The 16706-nt window shown below is 39.1% G+C and overlaps 1 protein-coding gene across 1 annotated transcript; it reads right to left on the bottom strand.

Annotated features, from left to right (window-relative positions):
* Positions 1-1325: 1325 nt before the first annotated feature.
* On the bottom strand, positions 1326-16303 carry LOC130916497 (circadian-associated transcriptional repressor). Its single transcript, XM_057837268.1, has 6 exons — positions 16108-16303; positions 13840-14188; positions 12301-12376; positions 11612-11690; positions 6610-6736; positions 1326-2772 (listed from the first exon to the last, which is right to left on the bottom strand). The coding sequence occupies exons 2-6, from the start codon at positions 14146-14148 to the stop codon at positions 2386-2388; spliced, it is 978 nt and encodes a 325-aa protein (XP_057693251.1). The 5' UTR covers positions 14149-14188; positions 16108-16303; the 3' UTR covers positions 1326-2385.
* Positions 16304-16706: the final 403 nt, after the last annotated feature.

The following is a 16706-nucleotide window of genomic DNA, read 5'->3' as shown; positions in this document are numbered from 1 at the left end:
TACCTCTTCATCCTCCATAGGACCATGGCCCCCAACAAAATGTTTGCTGCATACGAGGGTAAATGGCTTCACCTTGCTGGTGTTAAACTGGACATCTGCACAAGATGATCCATTCGTCACAGTTTTTGGCACCGGGAAACATATGAAGAAAACATGCTTCATATGTCGTAATGTCTGGAGTCGTTTCTACAAGTTCCATAGCAGTAGTGTTTGATCGGCATGTTCTTTTTGAAAGATTACTGGAGAAAGCGAGCAGGATGTGGATATGGATTGTATGCGAGGGCGTGTCTATAACAACCCACTTCCGCGTTACGATGGCGACGTCACGGTCTAAAAATAGCATTCGTGCGGTACGCTATTATGATAGACATCTCAAATATCGATAAACAGTTTCATATTGGTTGGTGATATATATATTGTACAGCATCGAATTATCATCTTTTACTACCACGATAAATAGATGTCCAAACCATTTTGACCAGGAGAGGGTCGCCCCTCAGTCTAAATGGTTTGGACGTCTATCACTGCCAATGACAATGGCTTTATTGGTGAGGGTAGGAGTGTTGATCATATTTCAGTGCCATTTGAATTGTTAGAGGCTGGCAGTGATCAGTCACTGTTCAAATAGATTGGACGTCTGTCGCCGTCAATGGCAGCCAATAGGTTTATCAAAGCGGTTTAGAAGTGGGATAAAAGACTTGAAATGTTTCATTTGTAAATTTCACGCCAGTATAATGTAACTAACGTAAAGTACAGTACTTAAATCCTTTTGCATGTTCAGAGGATGTGTCAAATACACCTGCCAATAGATGGCAGTATTGAATTTCACGCGGTAACACCAGACGTGTTTTGTTGGTCGAAAAGTATCTCAAACAGCAACAAAAGAAAAAATATATCTAAAGCAGATTAAAAATTTATCATTAAACCTCTTTTTTTTTTTTTTTTTAATGAGATACTTTTGTTATTTTGAGTGGATGCTTTTATATAATTGACTCATTTAATCAGGTGTAAAATAAAATTTGGCATGTTACTGGAAGAGTGAAACGCTAATTAGTTTTATGTGTTTTGATTTAATGTTGGCGTAATTGCCAAAAAAAAAAAAAAAACAATATATTGAACTAATTGCCGTTATGTAAATGTACTCCGTGAGCACATTCCTGTTTATATATTTTTAGACATAATTGATAATCATTTTGTTTATCAGCGTAAATTTTTCTTTCTAATCTACTGTCATCCAATTGGTATGCGTAAAATACATTTTAGATATATTGAAATATAATTAACAGTCTGTTCCCATGAAATTAAAAAAAATAAACAGCAGGCAGTTTACATTGAACAAAAATACACACATTTATTTTGAAAGTATAAAATTTCACACTATAAAGGCCACTTTTCAGAGTAAATCGACAACCTCTCTGTTGGTCTTACACAGCGAAAAACCTCGTCCCCGCTCTGCTGGTCTGACATACTGAGTTCTGTGGCAAAACATAAGAATTGTTCTACTCCACCATAGAAATGGGTTGGCAAAAACTGAATAATTTACGCTTTCCAAAAGAATGAATGGCAGGAGAGTGACAATTCCTGATTTGTACAATCCAGCCTTGAAACCGGAAATCCCAACACTTGTCTCGCTTTATTAAACCGGCGTGCAGGCACAGCTTGACATAACAGGCACTGTTTGCCTTCTACTGGGAGCCTCAAAGTGGACATTCTTTACAACGGCACCACGACAGGATCCCTGCGCTTCGAGTGTTCCCGAACAGGGGCGGCTCATGCTGCAACATCACTGTTTGTAACCGGCGGGTTGACTGCAGATCTGCTCTGGTGCCCAGAGAGGGTGAGCGACGATGCGTTCACATTATTACGCTCGCCCGTCAACTGTGATGTGGCGCCCGCTGAGGTAGAACAGTTGTACCAAAAGACTGATTTTCAAAGTATGAAAATGAGTAACAGTCAGAAAAATAAACTTAAGAGTGGAGTCATGGGTAAGTGGAGAAAATAAATGTCACATTTCAGCACAAAAGCCACTGTTGACTTCCTTTACCTCACTAGCAAGAAGGCGCTTTCACAAACACTCAAACGGAACCGTTGGATCTCCAGTTAAGAGTGAAATTGCTCTCAAAAACATTACCCAAGAGTGCAAATGACAAAAAAAAAAAAGTCAAGAAAAAGGGAAATATAGCAGACACTTGTCATGTCAGAGAGGGCACATTCCCACGCAGAGAGTACAACATGTTTGTCTTCCACTCTAGAAAGTAAACCTGTTGCGTCCCTTTTGAAGGCTCAGGTCTCCCCTGAAGGCTGGAATGGGTGAAGCGAGCTAAACTGGCCTCCGTGGTAGAGTAGTCAAGGCTCGGCTGCGGGGTAAGCAGCCCCCCATGGGGACTAGGACCAGCTGTTGTCCATCATACTCGACGTCCCCTTGCGGGAAATGATGCTTTCCGTCGACTTGAGGAGGCGCTCCAGACATGGTGCGTTAATTTTCCCTGGCGGAGGCCCTCTAGGCACAGAGTCTCTATTAGCGGGGCTGTCTGTGCTGGAGGACACGGCACTGTCCTGCGTTAGGTCTCTGGGGGACGACACGTGCCGTGGGGCGGCTTGGGCTTGCTCCACTGTTGGGGAGCAGATGGGGGACGTGTGGAGCCATTTCAAATTGCTTGCCGAGTAAGCTCCGGGAGGTGTGAGGTCAGTGACTCGCAGGGGTTTGGCGGCAATTGGAGTATCGCTTATGGTGACAGGGCTCAAAACCACTGTAGCTGTCACTGGGGAAGGCTGTTGAGTAAATAGGAACCACGATTTAGTCATTTAACCAATATGAAAGTGTCCCACATTGTTAAAAATACATTATTTTGTAAGGTAAACTACTGGCAGTTGTTGTTGCTAGAATAGTACCATTAAAAAAACGGGAAAACAATTAAAGATTCACTGTCATATTAACGTCAAAGTACTGTTAAAAGAACTACAGCAGTTGTTCTACAACAAAGAACTGTATTAGGGTGTGTATTGCCTCATATTCGGTGATCCGATTCATATCACGATTCACAGGTCGCGACTGGATCCCGATTAATCCCGTTACTACACTTTAAGATGATTATTGCGATATTTGTATCACTAAGTCACTTTAGAAAAAATCAAAATGGACTTTAAAGTACATTTATATTAATTTATTCCTGAAACCTCATCCAGCACTCGAGTAAACATGTTTTATGTTTGAAAAACATGTGGCTTTCATTATTAACATTGTCACTTTTTTAGTGCAAACCTGCTTTAGTGCAAATTTGCTTTAGTCCAAACCTGCTTAAATGCAAGATTCTAAACATGAAAAAAAAAAAAACAATCTTAGAGGATGTATAGTTGTCAATAACAAACAAATATATATATATTTTTATTTTTTTATTTTATTATTTTTTTTTTAATAAACCTGTCCTGTTCAGCTGTTTGACACAGAGAATGGAAGTCTAAGTGCCCAGATTCTGAACAGTTTTAATGTTTCACATTGAGAGTCTGACATACAATATATATATATTTTTAAATGGCAGATCAAAACATTGGCTTGAGCATTCAGGTATACCAAAGACCACAGGGCTAAAAGACCAAAAATAATTTGTTCAAGTTAGAACTGTGCAACATAACTTAAGTGCGAGTGACTCGATGCCTCCGTTTTTGCAGTAAAAGCCCAAATGAAGCAGAATTTAAGACTTATAAAGGTGCTTCGGGGCATTGTGTATCTCCATCCCCGCCATGTTGAAACTTTGCTCCATGGCACTAAACCTCATGAGACTATAGTATAAAGAAGCCATCCGGGAAAACTCTTGCGAGATGTTTTTACTTCAGCATATTGCAGCGCAAGGCTAGTGCACACTGCCAACCAGTGGACAGGAGTAGAAGTGCAGCCAATGTATAGTTTATTTGCACCAAAAAAACGTGTAAGGATCAATACAAGAACTGCGTGGCGTAATATTGTGATATACTAGCATCGCAGAATCGATTTTTTAAAAAAAACGCCCTTAGTATAAAAAATGTATGTGTAAGGGGCCTGATGGTGGTGACATTACTACACTTCCTTTCTCATTCTTCCTCCACTCAAACCAGGGTTTGAACTAAGGGAGTGCCAAAAAAATCGATTATTAGATGCATCGCGATTCGACACGCGACAATTCGATTACGATTCATAAATGTTCAAAAACGATGATTTTCCCTAATAACTTTATGAACGCCGCTCGTAGTGGAATGAAATTCAAGACATGTCTGCCGCCCGGACACCTTAAACAGATGCACGCACAACGTTATGATGGATGCTGCCGGTAACTGAGCGAGAGATTTACTCCTTTTCAAAAGACTGGAAAATAAATTTGTATATATATAAGACAGGCAGGAACCAGGTGGTCACGCTTCTGTACACAAGTTATTTTTCAGAGTAAGAGGGGAAGAGAGATAGTTTGTTGCTCCTTGTCTTTCAGTTGTCCAGCAGTAGTTACAAGTCATGTCAATTGAAAAATGTCCTAAATGTGTTGCTAAGGCCCGTGTGGATCTATAAGAGGTGAGCACACGAACCCTCCTGTATTGTTTAGCCTTTATTGTTGTTGTTTTTGAGATGTTAACAGTCAGCGCCGAGCGCTAAACTAATTAGCGAATTTGCTATTGTGTATTTCCATGTCCATTTGTGCGTTGTTTGTTGGTGTACAAAAGTTACTCCATATGCAGAACGTGTAAAACCAGGATTAAGTACAGCGGTAACACTACAAACATGCGAAATAGTACAGCAATCTGCGAAAACAAATTATATTGGTTAAAAGAAGTCTTTTTCCAGAAAAGGTGGAATTCGTTCCACCTGTGTAAATTTTATTGCATTGTTGAGAAAAATAAGTACTGCCTTGAAAATGGTTAATGTTTTTGCACTTTCTTGTAAAAAAAAAAAAAACTAAAAAAAGCAGTTTAAGGGTAGCTTTTTGTTGTATGGGCATTTTTCCGTCGTTCCTGTTGTATCATTAGGATATTTTAATTAAATAATGGACATGCATTTGTTTGGCTACTTTATTAATTAGTAATGTACGAGGCATCGATAACAGTGATAATCGAGATAACCGTGACCATCGTCAATACCGTGATCATCGTTCAATAATCGAATCGTAGGCACCCTGAATCGTAATCGAATCGTGGGGTGCCGAAGATGGCACACCCCTAGTATGAACCCACATTGTCACGATGGCAGTTGAGCGTGCTGACTATTACACCAGCAGTTCATTCTAGTTTTAGTTGCTGGTATATACTCTCAATTTCTCACAGAGTAAGGTTTTCCTAACCCTCTAAATGCACTGCATTTCCTCCAACCACTCCTCAGTAGCTCGAGAGTTAGCAGGGTCAACTGTCAAGATGAACGTGTCACTTGGTATCTCGGTTGGAAAGAAGGGTGTGAGAAAATGAGTGGATCATAGGATAAAATTACCTTTTTTTTTTCTCTACCATGAGATTTATTTCTTAATCTACTGTAAAATTACTAAAGCACTGCACTGTTTTTACATGTATTTTACGATTTTTTTTTTTTTTTTTTTTAAATGGTAAGATTTTGTCAACCACAGCTGCCAGTTTTATACCGTGTATTTAACTTTTTTTTTTTTTTTTTTTTTTTTTTTTAAATTCCAGTGTGGCAGATACGAAACATAGCTCAATTCTCTTTGCACCAAAGAGGAACTGAGCATAATTGTCTAGACATTAGAGATATGAATTGCATGTCTAAAGCTGAGTGAGTTGAACAAAGCAGCACTCCATGTACTGCCCTTACAATTTCAGCCATAAACTGCTAATGGCCTTCATCCTATTTTACGGCTTTCTTTATTGTGACAGAAATTCGGGAAAAAATCAATTGGCAATCATAAAAATTGGGCACATTTCCACAAGCCTTGAGGCAGCGCTAATCTTTCTTAAATCCGCGTTAAGTACAGAAATGATCATATGATGTGATGACGATAAGGACTCTACAAATTAAATTACAGATTTCGGCAAGCAGGAGAAAATCCCCACAAATTTTCCTCGCTTTATCCTGATTAAACCGTAACCTATTGGTCAATCAGTCAGTAGCTTCACATTGCTGTTTGCAAACAAAGTCTAATTGACTTCATTATCCGTCTCTATGCTGCTTTGTCAAACTCGACAGGTAGTTGCCAACTTTGTCTGCTTTCATGCTGTGATTCACTTGCACAAATGTGCTAATGGCAGGATAATCCACGCAGGTTATTTGGGGCCAATAAAAACAAAATCATCTGCTTAAACACTACTTGTACGGTTGGCACACCAAGTATCGCTTACATTATAGTTACCCAAGAGCGGTGAGGCAAAAACATGAGGGTGTGTTACACCTTGGCAATTCAATGTGACAGAATGTTCCAACCTTTCTTATTCCCTCAGGGGCACACCTTCCAAATTACCTTTTCTCTTCTGTGATTGTTCACATGGAACATGAGACTAATACTGTATGTCAGTAAAATTAGCTTCCAACCCTCCCTTAACGACCTTATTTTGTAATAATAGAATTTTACTCAACACTTCGGTGTTGTCACCAAACAGATATGTTCCTGACAGCAAGGATCCTTGAAATAAACTGACACTTACCTTCAGTTTCTTGCTTAGAACGACTTCCTCTGTGTGGGTGGCAGCCAGTTGGTGAAGGGGTTTTACGTTGGGGAACCAACTTTTCAGCATTTCCTCCATTTTGAGAATTATACTAATATATTTCTCCCTAAAAAGGTAGAGAAACAAAGCGAGTGAGGAAAAACAAAATTTATGACCTGTGCTTACACGAATCTGAGTAATCTGCCTGAAATGTTGCCACCCTCCGCTGAGAAATCTTATCTCTCTTTTAAGCTCGCAGAGGAAACATGCCCTCTCAGAGCCTAGTGAACAATTACGCTCTTACAAAAAAAAAAAAAAAAAAAAAAGACTGCGCTCCATGTGTGGGGAGGAAAATTCTCCTCGGTACATTTCTCACATGTTTGGCACTCACACGTGGCCTCGTGTAGAACAGTTCCACTGGCCTCTAAATTTAAAGCACCAAAGCCGCGGCACTTTCCAGCAGCGTCACTGCAAAAATAAACTAGTCGTCGTGACGCATTTCTTGATAGAGGCGGGCAGAACGTGGCTGCCCTTTAATTTCCAGCCCATCAAAACCAGATGGTGGGCTGGGATTAGCCAATGTCATATGAGCAGGACCTTCTTTCCTTACTCCTTTCACAGCATGTTAAATTCATGTGAAAGATTATCTTTAACAGTGACTGCTAAAAAAGTCACTTTGATCCTATCTGCCATTGTGTGGCTGTCGAAGCTGCCAGCTGGCAGCGCCAAACCGGCGCGAGCGGGGAGGGGGGGCACGAGGGGATTTAGATCCACCTTCCAGCCTCGACCCAGACTGTCTACTGGGAAGCAGCCACACCCACTCTTTGTCTCTCTGATGACGGCGGCAGCTGGCGGCTCAAGGCACCAATTAGCGTGCACCCACTTTAGCTGATGTCAGTGTACCAGCACTGGCAGCACGTTGCATGCTGTATGCTAATTAAGCCACTTTCCATTCATTCTTCGGTCAGAGTAATCACATGTATTGTTGCAGAACTGCTGCTTCTGAGTTCACAAATGGAGTTATTAAAATTAGGGTTGCACTTGACATTTGTGAGAGGGAAAGGTTTTTTTTTTTATTCCTGAAACCCTGAACAATGCACCTAGTAATCATGACAGTTTTGAATGGTTATTGTTTTTTTTTGTTTTTTTTTCTAAATATGATTGATTATTATAAAAGAGCTAGCTAGCGCCGCACATTTGTGGTAAATACACCTGCACATTCTAATACAGAGCAAATAAGAGCTGCATGTAATTTTCCATCTTATAGTCTACATTCATTTTTTTTTATATACCGTATTGGCCCGAATATAAGACAGTGTTTTTGACATTGAAATAAGACTGAAAAAGTGGGGGTCGTTTTATATTCACGGTCTAGACATTACACCCATTCACGATGGTAGATGGCACCAGATATCATTGAAGCAAATGCTGAACTTGAGGAGTAATGTTCTGTCATGACAGATCTCAGCTACTCTCAAGTTTAACCAGTTTGCATTATTTTATTGTAATCTTATTCAGATTTGTTTCAAGACTACAGTTACAGTTAGACCTCACTTTGATGGTTAATGCAGTTATTGCAATTTTGTTGTTTTATCACAATAGATTGGTTTATTTACATTTCAAAAACCAGAAGCCGTTCATTTACGAATGTGATTGCACTTTAGTTTACATATTCAATGTTCAGATATTAAGATTTGAATGAGGCAAAATAACATGCTTTTTCTCTCAAATATATTGTTATAATCATTTGTTTCAGATGTACTGCAATTATTTTCTGTATAAAAAATAATTTGGTGTTCAAATAGTCTTTTTTCAAACTTGAGTCTTGAAAAAGGGGGTCGTCTTATAATCAGGGCTGTCTTACATTCGGGCCAATACGGTACATATGGCGGAAAATACAGACAAAGCTGAAAAAGCAGTTTCTGCTTTTGCACCTCTCTTTAAAAGAAACTGTATTTTAAGACAAAAAAACTGTTGTGTTTGATAGAACAATATGTCTATATGCTGCCATAGCAGTTTTATGGTGCATTAAGCCCCAAAACTATTTCTAATTTGCCCGTTTTACCCTGGAGACCGTCATTTACAGACACCGCGCAACCGCTTTTGTTTCAACCCAGCCATAAGAACATTTATATTATTCGAAATGTCTCTCATATTTAGCTTAGAATCATTAATTGATGTCTAATATTTAGTTAAAAAAAAAAAAAAAAAAAAACGACTTTATAAAATTATTCACTCGCATATTTTAAACTTTTTAACAAATTACGTCACAATAAAAAAATAGTGTCTGCAAATAAGTCATGGATATCTACCTCATTACTGTCGCTTAATTGTATTTTTTTTTTTTTTGTAAATGTTGCATTTCCCCGATATTTTAGATGATAATCGATCCAAACAAAGAAAATTAATTAAAAAAAAAAAAAAAACGTTTAAAAGGGTATATATTTGAAAAAGAAAATGCTGACCACTCCTTGATGTCTGCGCTTTCTGCATTGTGACCCTTGTTATATTCCCGTCTTTCACCCATAAAATCCCCTAAAAAAACTCGGTGAGACATGCTACACAGTTTTTTGGATCAAAACAAGCTAAGTATGTGATAATATCTCGTTAAAATCATGGTGTCTTTAATTATGCTCTCTCGTGCTCTCACTTCGAGTTAGGGTTTAGGGGCTTAAATTTTTTTTCCTTCTTTTTTTAAAATGCCCTCCAGCTCAAAATTTTTCTTCCCCCAGAAAATTGAGATTTTTAAGCCTTCCAATGATATATCCCACATGCATATAAGACAAATTTAAAATGTGGCCAAATTGGGGGTCTCAGAGCGGAACTTCAAGTCACCTGAGTGTTTTCCGCCATAGATATATGTGGTCATATTTGGACACTGTCCAACTGAAAGAAAGAATTATCCATTTTTAGTAGTATTTTCTTTTCATCTGTCTTTGTTTTTGAGGAAAAAGAGGTAAACAAACATTGACCACATTCTACTAGCTTTTCATCCCACTGTTTTTTGTTTTTGTTTTGTTTAATTGCTTTCTATTGTGCGTTGTACTTTTCTGCACTGAGTCACAACATACCGAATTTCCCAGAGGAAGCAATTAAGTACTACGGTTACTGTATCATACTGAGGTTCCAATGTCTCTCATGAAACTAAATAGGTACCAAAACAATAGAAACATCTCTCTTTGAAGTCAAAACTGAGCAATTATCTTTGTAAAGGCAGATTTGGCTAGGCTCATACAGTATTAGATTCTGCAAAAGTATCTAATGTTGCAACACTATCAATACACATTTTCAACTTTCTGGTAGGTAAGCATGTACAGTAGCATTTAAATGTACAAAAATGTTTTCAATTTAAGAGCAGTGATGTCACACGCCATTATAGCGTCTAATCAAGCAGAGGCTAGAGTGCCACTCCCACATGGAGCCTTATTCATTTTTAACGAGATGCCCGATTGCAGTGAGACCCTGCAATCTCTGCAGTAAATTTATCTTGAAAATGTGTACGGGGGGATGGGATGCAACCTGCAGTGAGCCATGTGTTTTTGACACATGGGTTTAAGCGTGGCAATTTCAGGAAGTTTCCACAAACAGTGTACTAAGGTTAAATTCTACAACCATTTCTTAAAATGCTTTAAAAAACATATAAGCTTAGGGTCACCGTATTTGAGTATATGCAAATGGGTGTAATCACCAATTTAATGAGGACACGATAATACGATATAGATTCTTTGAACACCGTAATATATGTGCAGATATTACAAAGTCTGCCATGATTGGATTTTGATTTGATTTAAGGGCCTCCAAACGATTTAACACAAAATTATGTACACATTTAACACAATAAGTAAAGCAATGAAAAGCTATTTGATGTTTTTGGCAAACATTTCAGACATTTGCACGAAAACTGCTCTTGTTAACAAAACTGCATATCCAAAACATGACAGTACTGATCGATGTGTTTCGATTAATTTGATTGGATCTTTAATTAAGCGATCAATGAAGCAATCCAGATTGAAGTATCATTACAACTAGGGCTACAACGATTAATCGAATAACTCAAGTATTCGATTAGAAAATAAGATTCAAATTAAATTTTGCGGCTTCGAGGATTCGTTTAATGAAAGTGGCGTTGTAGTGATTTGTTTTGAAAGTGTATGCATTTAGTTTTTTGATTTGGGTGGATACACTGCCCTCTAGTCTGCCTCATTTTACATGGCTGAATCCAGCTGCTTCCTGTTAAGACCAACATACGCTATGTTTTTGTTATACTAATGTTTTTTTAATTCATTTATAACTGTGTTTATAGGTATATTTAGCCATTTTTTGTGGGAATATGTGTCTGAACCATTTGTTAAGAGCATTTTAAAAAATGAATAAATAAAAATAACGTTAGCATTTTATACCATTTAAGTTAGCAGACTTTTGCTATGTAAGTTAGCCAATTGTTCTTCTGTTCTACATTGATCCTCATTTATTTTTATACCGTTTGAGGCTCAGCTCAGGTGTTTTAATTTTTTATGTTCCTTATCCGATTACTCGATTATTCGAACTAACTAGTTCATCGATTATTCGACTACTAAAATAATTGATAGCTGCAGCCCTAGTTACAACCCTATTTTTATGTAGGGGTGTAAATCACCAATTTCATGCCGATATGATACAATATCGATTGTTGCACAATTATACAATATTTGTCAGTATTATAGTCTTCCATTTTTCGATTCCATAAAAGTGCCTTTGATCGCTTGATCGATTACACCCGAGTATGCTGTATATATTTCATATGACAATGAGAACAAAAAGTGTGACCCAGACTGTGCTTTCTCAGGTCCAAATGACTTCTGACCACACACATTTTTAACATGTAAGGTCCAGATTCTGATGGAAAGTCTTATCAAAAATATAGTATCCCTGCAATATTTTTGTACATACAATAAATCTATACAAACGTGTACTACAGTGTCAAAAGGATTAAAGTATGTAGGTTTAGTTAAGGACAACATACCCCAAGTAGGGGTTCTGTAGAACTCCCAGGATCCTTTGGATTCTGTCCATGGCCACACTCTCTTGGAAACTGCTGAGTCCTGGAAAAGGGAAATGTTGTAACACATGAGCAGAGTTGACGGCAGGACAACAGAGTGTGCAGTGCAGATGGCTCTTGTAAAACGTGCATTTGTGTGTGGTGTGTTTATGTGATTAAAAACAGACTCCTCCTCTCTCTGTGGTCGGGTTGTGCAGGGTCGCACAAGGTTTGGGGATCATAAAGTGAACAGGCTGTCTGAACGTGACGCTATGCTTCTTTGCAGAGGGCTGCCATTGACACAGACAGACGTTCAATTAATTTGGACTGTCATCTTAATGATCACTGCCAGCCCCCTCCCTGTTCAAAATGGATAGGATATCTATTGCTGTCAATGGCAGCCAATGAGTTCGGAACAGCTCTCGCCCTTTACAAACGTGGCACACTATGTTCTCACTCCACTTTGCCAGGCATCTCATTTACAGTGACGGCTCAAGTGTGACACTGCCTGTTGTGAGGTAGCTAAAAAAAAACAAAAACCTTCAAATGTGTCTTTTTCCCTTCGCATAAGGCCATTTTGAGTGAATTAAAATACAGATATGTATAAATTTGTTAAACACATCAAGTGCAAACATGGACACACACACACACAGTAGATAAAATAGAAGACTTACGTTCTCTGTATCTGCCTGAACGAAGGCCATTCAAGATTGATGACAGTGGCTGAATGTAGCATTGCAGCTCTATGCACTGAAAAGTGTAACACATCAATACCGTTAGCCTCATTGATATCAAAGAATACAATCGGTACAGATGGACAACTTTTGAGTTAGTATCATAAAACCTTGCCAAAATAACAGTATCAGTACGCATAACAGTTCCACTTTTTAAGAACCTTACGTTGGGGTTATAAATTGGCACAATAAGTTATTGATTGTTACAAATTTGTTGCATTGTGTGGAATCTTGGTAGTCAAGGTTTTGGTCCAAAGAAGATCTTGATATTGAAAATGTGAAGTTGAGCTGGACTCACGCAGCCCTCAAATATGGACTTAGTCTGCTCAAAATAATATTTGAATTTGAACTCAGAATTGTCAATGTGCTTCATAATTAACCCTTTGTTTCTCTGTTGAGTTCTTTATTAATGACAAACACTGTGTAGTCATATGATGTAATTCTATACTATAAGGCCTTCTCAAACCAATATTTAATCACAAGAACAGAGTGAACCATTCCAGTCTGTACTTTGGCAACCTCTCCTACTTCGGACCACTCGGTCTAAACGTGGACTGTATTAGGGCTGCAGTTGTCGATTATTTTAGTAGTCGATTAATCTAACAAATAGTTAGTTCGAATAATCGAGTAATCGGGTTAGAAACATTTAATGCGTTGCAGAATATAATACAGGAGATATAAAATGTTTCTTCAAACTATGCAGAAATGCACTTTCATTTGATAATTTAAATACCTGAGCTTGGCCTAAAACGGTATTAAAACAAATAAATAAATAAGGATCTAAGTACAACAAAAGAACAATTGGCTAACTTGCATAGCAAAAGTCCACTAGCTTAAATGCTATAAAATGCAAAAATTTTTTTTTTTTTTTTTTTTTTTTACAATGCTCTTAAAAGGCGTTAAAACTCATATTTCCACAAAAAAACAGCTATATACCTCTAAACTTAATTACAAATGCATAAAAAAATATTACCTCAAACCAAAACTTACAACCTTATGTTGGTCTTAACAGGGAGAAGCTGGATTCAGCCATGTTACACATGTTTCATGTTACTAGAGGGTAGTGTATCCACCCAAATCAATAAAACTAAATGCACTTTCAACACAAACCAATACAACAGCACTCAAAACGAATACTCGAAGCAGCAAAATTGGATTTGAAGCTTTTTTCCAATCGAATTACAAGAGTTAATCGATTAATCATTGAAGCACTAGACTATATTAATGTCTATTCAGTTTTAAGAGTTAACATGTCAACATGACTCAGATTTGGTGTATCCGCCCGATGTTCCACCATATAGGATTTATAGCAAAAAGATGACTAATGCTGCTGACACAAGTGAGTTGAGGTGGAACCTTACCGTCAATGTCATTCATGAGACAGTTGTAAAAATGGCAGACAGTCAATACTAGGTCAGTTTGCTGACACCAAAGACAACCTCCCGTGGGAGTCGGGATGAGATTCATGGAGGAGCTCACCTTTCGTGTAAATAGGCGCCCCTTCTCGGACTGACTGGAAATGATCAGTCCTCCCTCCTCTTCCGCAAAGCTGCGGCGTCGCTTCATCTTCTCGCCTTGTTGCGTTTTACACAGTTCAATGGCGTTTCTGCCCCATGATTCCACACAGCTGGACAGAGGTCCCCTTGCGGACGCCTCGCAGCTCCAGCGGGTGTCGGTCGAAGGAGCGGCCGATTGGTTGTGAGTCCTCTCAGATTCGTGTTCGCTGTTACTGTCCTCAGTATCGCTAGCAAGCCAGTCGATGGAGTTGTCCGAATCTGTAGCAGACATCCTGGGCTGCAGGTTTTACCTACCACTGACCATCACTGACCTGAAACAGAGGTGCCATCATTAAACATTCTGAGCACAGTGTTACCTCTTCTACAATGTAATGGTTCATTATTCACATCCTTGCTTTATTAACGGGCAGAAAACTATGAAATTTTGATGGGGCTTAACAATATTCAGGCAAATTTGTATTTAGAGTTCAGCGTAATACCTGAGTCAGGGAACACACAGATACATTAGGCAAACCGCCAAAAGTTTGCACGGCAGTCCTACGCAGTCCGCAAATATTCCCAATCATTGTCATGGTGACAACCCAGCATCGCAACTGGACAAACGGGAGCGTTCTGAACCATTGAGCGCCAGCGGGCAGGCCTCCCAGCTGCTTGCTTGTTCTGCACTCATTCATAAACATTGCTTGTTTTTTCAAAGAGGGGGCAGGGGTCTGCCACCATGGTGACCAGTGGCTCAGACGGCTGAACTCCACCACCCAGCAACACAAGTGACTCTCAGATGTAGTGGCATATAAAAGACAGTTGACGGAGAGCGGGACTGTCTAAGAATATCGCTTTTTGTTGGATCAGTTCGTCACCAACATGCTTTATCAGTGAAGCAGCTCTCACCATGTGCAGGAAGTGAAAGAAGCATTTTCACCAAACAGGATTATTTTTCAGAAGACTAAAATTGTTTCGCGCCTGCTCTGTTTCTCACTTCCTGTGAAATTTGTGGGAAAGAGCGTTAATTGCTCCCTGGTTCTTTGTCCTCTCTGATTATATCTCACAAGTGGCAGGAGGAGCAAATGTCTACAGACACTACAAGCCTAACACACACACAAAAAAAAAACAAGAACAAGCAAGAGTCGACAAACCGAAAAACAAATATGACCTGAGAAAATGTCTGGGCAGTGGCCAGGTTGCTGCGCAACAGGGCGAGCAGCTGCGATGGGCGAGTGAGGCAGAAATCAGCATTTTAAACACAATACAACTAAAAATATTGATTTCCAAGGCTGATGAGACTTTAACTATTTCAGTGCTGTTGATGATAATATATGTCCAATCACGTGGCGGTTTTCATCCTTCACCTGTGAATTTTAAATTGTTTTTCACTAATACAGTAGACCTCCAATCTATTTGAACTGGGATGACATGGGTTCCCAGTTCAAATGGATTGGACATCAATCAATGGCAGCCAATGAGTTGATAACTAAACATACAGAGAACAAAAACTTACATGCCCTTGTGTCAAGTGTCCAGCACTGCCTAATCCAATAATACAACACTATAATCCTCAATGCCTGTACTATAAATTAGGAAGGTCCAAAACTGGGGAAAGATGACACTATTTTTTACTTTTTATCAAATGAGACTAATGTGATATGAGTGAAAATATTTAATTTCGGGGGAGTTCAAATGTGATGTTGCAAAATACACTGAATACATGAGTTAAATAGTGTAAACTGTAAAAGCAATATATTTTTGCGTTTACATCTTGATTCAATCATTTTGAGACTATACTCGCTAACTGCATCTACCTGTGTAGGTGGGGCCCTTAATTCTAGAAGCCCACCATTTTAAAGACAAAAAATAAAATATATTTCATGTGTTTAATAGTAAAGAAAATCAGTCTAACAGTGTTTCCACCAATTTTTTTCCGGCCAAAAGCTAATCGCAAAGGTAAATGGAGATTCTCCCGGCAGATGTTCAGACACAATGGACTTCCTCATCAATGGCTCTCGTAAATTTGGCAACGCGCAACTGCGATTATACAACAGAAAGACACACAATGAACGTAACCATTGTATTCAAACTACCAAAAAAAAAAGGCGTTTTGCCAATCCTTCAACACCCGGCGTTTATCATTTATGCGACGAATTCCTTTGGAGGATTTTGAGTCAATAGTCAACAAATCATTCTAACCTAACAAAGAGTGATGTTTTAATGTGTTGCATACGAAGTCGACACGTACCTTACTACTGAGGAGCGGGCCGGTCCTGTTCCTTTGTTCAGCCGGGGAAATATAGCTTGTCCTCGGACCAGACCAGAGCGGAGGGAGCTGACGTGTTGTACGTGCTCGGAGCGAATGCGGAGGTCTCGCGACCCAACGAGTAGCCCGTGTTGCTTCTCCAGAGACAACGTGTCTGAGGGGGCGGGGCCACGGTCAGCCCATTCGCCCATTTGTTCTAGCGGAGGGCCCGGCTGACAAATGGGATTGTTCGCGTCGAACAGGAACCGCGCGATAGGCTAAACCGGAATGTATATGTAAATGAGATGTAAATGAGGCAAACACGTGAACACGCGGATCGGTTTCGTTTCAGCTGGGCGAAAAGTCAACCTTTTTTTTCTGTTTGGGGAGGGGGCGAGGGCATTCCAGAAGCGTTCTTCCTCGTTATGTCATCTGCACACCATGATTGACTTTGTGCGCAGCTTCAAATGCAAAGTCAGCATTTGCGTCTTTTATATCGTCATCGACGTGGTGTGAAAAAGTAACAAAAAGTATTTGTTTGACAAAAGTATGGTGGAAAAAGTGCATGTTTGCAAGTTTAGCAAGTAAAAATCATATATCAC

The sequence above is a fragment of the Corythoichthys intestinalis genome, chromosome 5, assembly GCF_030265065.1.
Source record: "Corythoichthys intestinalis isolate RoL2023-P3 chromosome 5, ASM3026506v1, whole genome shotgun sequence".
In the NCBI taxonomy this organism is placed as follows: Eukaryota; Metazoa; Chordata; class Actinopteri; order Syngnathiformes; family Syngnathidae; genus Corythoichthys; species Corythoichthys intestinalis.
This window is presented reverse-complemented; position numbering and strand designations above follow the sequence as displayed.